The sequence below is a fragment of the Galleria mellonella genome, unplaced genomic scaffold (assembly GCF_026898425.1).
Source record: "Galleria mellonella isolate WM207_F2 unplaced genomic scaffold, CSIRO_AGI_GalMel_v1 utg8742, whole genome shotgun sequence".
Lineage (NCBI taxonomy): Eukaryota > Metazoa > Arthropoda > Insecta > Lepidoptera > Pyralidae > Galleria > Galleria mellonella.
In genome coordinates, this window is record NW_026442168.1 from 1 (window position 1) to 8,463 (window position 8,463).

At 33.6% G+C, this 8,463-nt stretch overlaps 1 protein-coding gene across 1 annotated transcript; it reads right to left on the reverse strand.

Moving 5' to 3' along the window:
- Positions 1-4,543: 4,543 nt before the first annotated feature.
- On the reverse strand, positions 4,544-8,187 carry LOC128202320 (uncharacterized; the record flags this gene model as incomplete). The annotated part of the gene is made up of 2 exons (XM_052902226.1): positions 5,559-8,187; positions 4,544-5,244 (listed from the first exon to the last, which is right to left on the reverse strand). Coding segments are annotated over exons 1-2 (3,330 nt in total), but the record flags the coding sequence as incomplete, so codon positions are not given.
- Positions 8,188-8,463: the final 276 nt, after the last annotated feature.

The window sequence follows — 8,463 nt, forward strand, 5'->3', positions numbered from 1 at the left end:
GTAGTTTGTATTTTTTGTCCATTCCATATAGCACGTGTATACCAAATTTTATAGTTACTGGTTAAGCTGTTAAGGCACTCCCTACCGAGATTTTCCCAAGAAACTACAGCGTCGGGTTCTTCAAAAGGGGGGTAAAGAGGTTTCTTCAGGGTCGGCAACGCGCGTAATGCCTCTGGTATTGCAGGTGTTCATAGGCTACGGTAACCGCTTACCATCAGGTGGGACGTTTACTTGTTCCCTATATTTTCACACTTCTTATTTAACCACTTACCATCAGGTGGGCCGTATGCTTGTTTGCCACCTCAGTGGTATAAAAAAAAACTTTTAAATTATATATTTTTTTATCTTCTGCAGGGTTCGGAAGGTTGTTATCTGTTGAGAAGAACCAGCAAGAAACTAAACAGTTACCTCTTTTAAATCTCTGTTAACATAAATATGACAGAGGATTTTTGAATTATATAGAAATGATACTGTTATATCTCACAGTCTTTATCTATCGCAATAATATTAGGTACAAAATAAAATATACGCCAAGTAAAGTAACATTGACAAGTTTAACTTATACCTACTTATGAAGATTCATGGTTGTTCATCTACTTTAAAACTTCAATAAGTTTTCTTTGTTAACTTTCAACTAAAATCCTTCAGAAATTTAACAGAGAGTTTGTATCAAACTAGCAGACCGAGTATTTTCCCATTTAATAACTAAAAAGAAGAGTCTTTAATACGGCGATCTAGTTATATTATAACTTTAATTCACTAAAATTATTCAAAGGAACTTACAATAAGTAAATTTAATAAATCTGTTACTTAAAATTACTTGACTATAATGTGATAAATACGAATTAATCTTAAGTTTTTGTATAACTTAGAGCTTTGTTTGCATTAAAAAAAAAACTTCTTATACTCGTATATAATCTGGGTTGATATATAATCAAATATATTCGGCTGTTGAAGCGTATATTTATTAACCGACTTCAAACAAGGGGAACGTCCTCAATTCGGTTGTATTTCTTTTGTTCATTACCTCAGAACCGTCTTTTATATATAATTTAGATTTTTTTATCTTAAAAGGTGGATTTGGTACCTTTGATGGAACTTCTGTGTGGCCAATCTGAAGGTATACCTTCAGATTTGCCATACAGAAGTTCCATAAATATCGTTTTAAAATCATAATAATTATTTTTACCATTATTGAAGTCGGCGATTATTTTTTTTTTTTTTTCTAAAATCTACTTGGATAATATATAAGCTTGGTATAGAACTATGTACATAATGCTTTGTAAGATCCAGTTATTTACTTAAACATTCCAATATCTTTGCAATCTTACGCATTTAAGATACTACGTTATGCCCATTATTCGTCTTCTTTCAAATCAACAGCAACCTACTCGGAGATATTCAATATGGATCAGAACTTTGCAACTTTTACATTGCAATCAGTCGCTTCGTTAAGTCCCTTTTTATACAGTATGAAGGATTCAAAAGGTCATGTATGGCGTAGTGAATAAATATATTATGACTATTGCATCTAATGTCCATATAAACTAATTCTGGGAGTAGTTATAATGGTTTAAAATAGTTCACCAAAATGTTCTCCGGATGAAGAGGACGTGGACCTATGCTTCTTTGATCGTTTGGATTCTCCTTTCCTTCTCGCATTTACATCTAGATTATCAACATTTTGCACTGTATTATTGACATTGAAAGTAGATACAAAGTCAACTGGAAAGAAATAATCCCGTTTATTAATAATTGTCATTACCGTCATTATTAAATCACTATGGCAATTGATTCCATTACAGTTGATTGTAAAATTCATAAACTTACACATATTACGTAAAAATGATCAATTTTTGCATTTGACAATCCTAAATTGTTAATAGGTTGGATTTACTTACTATCCTCTGGTATCATCATCGTCATCTCAGCCATTATCTATTCACTGGAACGTAAGGAACGGTCCTGAGCCACCTACATCCATTGACTCCCTGAAATGCATTTGATGTCGTCCCTCTATATCAAGTAGGAGAGTCATCCTTGGCTACGCTTGCCCGTACAGATCGCCCCACAAGAACCTTTTTTCCCCATCACTTGTCGGTTCTTCGAGCTATGTGACCAGCCTATTACCACTTCAGCTTGCTTATCCTCTGGTTTGACACTACTAAAAGCTATGCTTGATGGTAGCATGCAAGGTTTTGAATATCACGTATGGTTGTGTTGAATGAATAGGTATTGTAAAGAAAGCACGATGCTCAGACATATGTAGATCATAGAAGTAGAAGAAAAAATATTTCTCTTGTAAAAAAACAAAATATTGCTATTCGATTTATGGGCTACATACTCGTACTTACCGACCAGTAACAGTACGATAATGTTCAATGCTCGTAATCGGACCATAACTAACAATATCGGCCTTGTCATTCACATACACGTTTTATTCCTCTTTAAAATTTCTATCGAAAATCGTAAATACGGACCGATTTATGTCTCTAGAATTGTATGTTTTTACGATTACACTGAACATAGGTATTTGAGAGTTTATGTTTTAATAACCTTCAAATGTGTGCAAACTAGAAAGGATTTTTGTTCTCCCAAATTGTTTACGTTTAACAAAATTAAAGGAATCAGGATTTTGGAAATTTTATAATGGAACAGTTTATTGTTTTTATCATTATTGTGTAAAATCTTGTCAGTGATAGGCTTCATGCAAAAGAAGTTTGCTTAGGTATTTCTTTGTTGTTCCACTCGTGTTTTTATCCCTGAGTTCAGTCGTCCTTGCATGATCATGTTTCAGTTTAAAAGATGGGGCATGACATTAAAATTACAAGATACAGAGGTTTGTGCCTCTTACTCCGGAACTTAGTCCGGAGGAAAGGTATTGGCAGTGAAAGGGTCTAACAGTTTCCTTGCTTGCAATGTAATATGTATCAGGTTGTTTTGCACGCGCTTCTACTTGGAAACTATTATGGTTAATTTTTTTAGAATTTGTCACGATGAGCTAACTGACCAGTTTTCGTTCTCATCTATCATTTCTCACTGGTGTCTAGCCAGCGTATACCGATAGCACAGGCGGAGTTACTATTCCATTTTCACTTATTAAAAAATATCTTAGTTCTCAGTAATAGCAATGCATGTGGAGAGGGGAAGTAAGGTACCATAAGCATCATGATATATTCTGTATTGTCCATGGCGGCAGCTGCTATTTTCCATCAGGCGAGACATGTTGCGTAAAAAAGAACTTCTTCAAGAAGACGTTGAACATTAGTATTCCTTTAGAGTTGTACAGTAATTTATATCCTTACAGTTCAACTAATGTTTTATTTAAGATACCTTTTCGCGTCCACTTCTATGAAAATTATGGGAATCTGAACTTTTTTCCTTGCAAAATAAAGTTGGTAATTCGAAAATTTCATAAATCGTTTACAGCTTACAATTTAGTGATATTACTCTTCTAGCTAATAATGTTCAATTATTACTTCTGTTTACTACTTAGTATTAACACAAAACGGTTAATTGTAACTAATCCATTTTTTATTCTTTATATAGGTTTTATCATTTCTTGTATTATTTGCACATTTAAGTTCTCGGATCAATGTACTATAATTTTTCGTTACTAAGTTTCATTCACAAATCCATTTATATTTGAACAAAAATAAAGTCGAATCTTGATCTTGAATGTGTTTATTAATTTTGTACAAGAACGTCACAATCGAAAGTGTCAGATAAAAACATTATTTTTCTTTTTTTGTATAAAGGGTCAGCAAAGAGTTCATATAACAATTATTAATTAAACATTCCGCCACCCAAGGACTACTATAGTCCTTCACAATATGTTAACATGTAACACAAAGTGAGATGATAGAAATCAAATTACTACATAACTGTTAGAAAAAATTAACAAATTTTAGTTATTCAGTGGCAGAGGGCACAACTTAGCTACAAGTCTTAATGAAATTGTTAGCTTAACATTAGAATATATTTAGACCATTTGTACTGGACACTAGAGAGTATGATATATTTACTACTGTTTGTTGTTTAAAACAAGATATACATTTATTCACAGTACTTGTAACAAGACTTTAAACGAATAATCCAGTACCTCTGTCTGACGTAATTTAAAGGTAAGTTGCAAGTCACCATGCAAAGATTTAATATGTGCATCAGAAACAATTAGTTTACATAAATGACATTTGTTACTTAAAATAATATGAGACTATAGATAGTTCGAAACCTCTGCATTCACTAGTCTGCCACCCACTCTTAGTATCTTTTGTTCATCAAGAAACGGATTAAGTGTATATAAAACTTACTTCTTTTGTGAATTTGCTTGTTGTGAGTTAAAGTTTCAATCTCATCTTTAAAATAGCTTGTGACCAACGAGTACATACAAGCAAAACAATTTTTATTTCAGAAGCAGTTAAATAACAATTACAATCCCTTCTAATTGAATTAATTTTGTTTTTACAGCATTGAATAAATGGTTTAAATATTTGTTTATGTAGTCAGTAATATCATTATTTTCAGTGATACAAATGTGAACTTTAACTTTTGTTTTAACTTCTAAGTCTATTTCAGGAATATCTATATCATTATTTACAATATCATCGGGTTGACTTAGAAAATCAGTGCCGTTCGACCACAGTTTTGACTGTCTCAAATCATTCGGATTTAAACCTCGTAAGCTTAAATTTGCAGGATTATTAAAAGTATCAATATAACGACATTGACTACTATTTGCGATAGTTAAAATTTCTGCTGTTCGATTAGCAACAAATGTTGTCCAAGTACCAGGTGTTTTACGTAACCACGTTAAAACTATAGTAGAATCAGTCCAAGTGAACACACAATTATTTTGTATTCTCAAAACAGTTTTAAGGCTGCTCAACATCTTGGCTAGTATAAATAGCACCACAAGTCGTGGCAATGTAACTTGTTTTACTGAAGCTACACGTGTTTTCGCGAAAACTAAATGAACATTAACATCTTTGGCATTCCAAACTCTGATGTAGACAACAGCAGCATAAGCAGCACAAGATGCATCGTTGAAGCCATGTAATTCTACTCTAGTAGTAGTATTAAAAATGCTGAGCCATCTTGGAAAGGGAATGATTTGCATGTGAGAACATTTATCTAGGTAAGTGAACCATTCAGTTTTTACTTCTAGTGATAGCTCCTCATCCCAATCCAATGCAGCTAGCCATAATTTCTGCATGAATATTTTAAGAACAATAATAGAAGGTGCTAAACAATCAAGAGGATCTAAGAACTTAGTTATCGCAAAACGAACAGTTCGTTTAGTGACATTGTGAGATATAAATTCTAAATTTAGTGTTAGTTCAAAGTTGTCAGTTTGTGACTTCCATTTAATACCTAAAGCTTTAATAGCTTTTTCTACTTAATAGTAACTGTACTTAAAGAATCTCTTTTATCGTTCGAAATTTTATTCAATACTAGTTTACTATTAGACGACCATTTGTGCAAAGGAAAGCCACCTCGAGCTAATAACTCAGTTAACCGATTTTGAAGAAATATTGCATTTTCCTCTGTTGACGTACCTGTTAACAAATCGTCCATGTAGAAGTCTTCCTTTACAATTTCAAATTCTTTAGAAAACTCACCACATTCATCTTCAGCAAGTTGGTGCAGTGTACGGATGGCTAAGAAAGGAACACAAGACCAAACGCAGGTTACTGTAAGTAATCTGTCCTCTTCATTAGGAACATTGAGAGATTCACGCCATACGACTCTTTGAAGATCTATATCTTTTTTAGATACAAGTATCTGTCGATGTATCGACTTCTGTATATCTACAAATAAACATATTTTGTGTTGTTTCCATCTTGTAATGAAGTATCGAATATTTTGAAGGAGATGAGGACCGATAAACAATTCATCGTTTATTGATTTTTCATTTGCAGGTTCAGCACTACCATCGAAGACTACGCGCAACTTTGTACTCAAGCTCAACGGCCTAAGGACAGCATGGTGAGGTAAGTAGTATATATTTTTATTAGTATTAAGTTCATTTTCAGGAATCATCTCCATATGTTCATGTGACAGGTATTCATCCATAAAGTTACTATATTGACTTCTAAATTCAGGTTTGTGTAAAAATCTCTTCTCCATCTGTTGCAGACGATTAATAGCCAAGGTTTGTGAATTACCAAGACTTGTGGAAAGAAACTCTTTAAATGGCAAGCAATTTATGTATCGACCATCATCGTTACGTGTGTAAGTATCCTTATAGTGTTCCTCGCATTGTAATTCTGATGTAGACATAGGCTTTTTGTGAGGAACGTGCTCTTCGATCTCCCAAAACTGCCTAAGTAACTGATTCACCTCCAATTTAGTATGAGCTACAGTCACATTGTGTTCTTGTGTATCAGTTTGTGAAACGCTTCCAGACAGCAACCAACCCAGGCGAGAGTTAAGAGCAACGAGAGTGTTGTGTTTGTGCATTCCATCGAGAATTATGTGAGCATGCACGTCGGCACCCAATAAAACATCTATAGGACTCGGCTTGTGAAAATCAGGATCAGCTAGATCTAATTGCATTGATGAAGGCCAAGTACCTTGTGGAAATTCTCGAGACGGTAATAATGAAGTCAGTTTTCTGAGTATATAAGCGTTAACTTCAATACGTGAAAGTGATGGGTTTTTACAATGAATTGTGAGTGTTACCATAGAGTTAGTAGTAACTTCTTGTGAGTTGGATATTCCAGTGACTTTACCAATTACAGGTGTGCGATCAAGATTCAACAGTTGTACAGCTGCTTCAGTAACAAAAGAAGCCTGAGAGCCCTGGTCTACAAGTGCCCTGAGAACGTAAGTAGAGCCATTCTTTGCCTTTACTTTAATTTGAGCTGTAGGTAAAATAACTTGTTTATTATTTGTTTCAGGTTTCGTGTTAGCAGTATGACAAGACGTAGAGGGACTCTGTACTGACTCATTTCTCTCAGTTATAATCTCTGGTTTGTTAAGAGTTGTTAAATGCAGCAAAGTGTGATGACGTCGTCCGCATTTCTTACAGGTTGTGCTTTGCCGACATTGTTTCACAGAATGACTCTTAATCAAACAGTTGAAGCAGATGTTGTTCGTTTTTATAAAATGTTGACGTTCTGATACGGTAAGTGTAGCAAATTTCTTACAATGACAAATGTAATGGTTCTGTGAACAATATGTGCAAGTACTATTTACTTCAGTAACGTAAGTTTTGACAGATGTAAATTTTTGTGGTGTGTATATCTTCTTTGACAATTCTTTAACTTGAGTTGAACTAATCATTTCTAGTGTTCTGAATCTATTCTCCAAGAAAGAAGCTAAATCGGCATAAGTAGGAATCTCAATAGAATTACCAAGAGACTGCTCCCAAAGTTTATGTGATTCGGAGTCTAACTTTCCGACAATGACATATACTAAAATAGCATCCCAGTTAGAAATACATATGTTGAGATTTTTCAACGAGTCAAGACATTGACTAGTAGTGTCTAATAATTCTTTGAGACCTTTAGTTGATTCGCCAGCTAACTTCTTTTGACTTAATAAGCGATTCAGTATGTTGTTGACAATAATCCTTTTATTGTCATACCTTTCTTCCAGCTTTTTCCATGCATCGAGATAATTAGATTCGGTAAGTGTGAAATTCTTTAATAATTCTGCTGCTTCCCCAGTTAAACTAGACTTTAGGTAATGATGCTTTTCAATTTTAGACAAACTGTTATTGTTATGTATCAATGAAATATATAAATCTCGGTAGCTAATCCAATCATTATAATCACCAGAAAATACTGGAAGGGGTATCGGAGGAAGATGTGGTCTCGAGTGTGAAGATGATGCGATGGTGATGGTGTTATTATCATCAGTTTGAATTGATTTTGTTTCATGTTCATATAACCAATCTTTTATCCAGGTCTTGAGATCTAAGTAAGCCTCTTCAGTAGAATTATAATTTTCCTCTAGATCGAGGTTATATGGCTTAACATCCGACTCTGAATATGTAGTTGTAATGTACTCATATTGTTTATTATATGATGACCAGTACTCACATAGCATCTCTAAACGTGCATCCAAATATCCTCTTGTAATCTTAGCTCGAGCGCACTTCTTCGTGTTAGTTAGTAATTTCACAATTTTATTTGAATTGTCCAACAACATTGTAATACGTGATCTAATATCTTCTGTCATTGTGATATGCAAACAACAAAGTCCGATATATATATGTGAAAAAAGTATTGTACACTGAAGTTGTGAATATTTATGCGTTTAGTACTGCACTATATTTATTTATTTAATTATCCGGCTCGAAGGACCAAATGAACAAAAATAAAGTCGAATCTTGATCTTGAATGTGTTTATTAATTTTGTACAAGAACGTCACAATCGAAAGTGTCAGATAAAAACATTATTTTTCTTTTTTTTGTATAAAGGGTCAGCAAAGAGTTCATATAACAATTATTAATT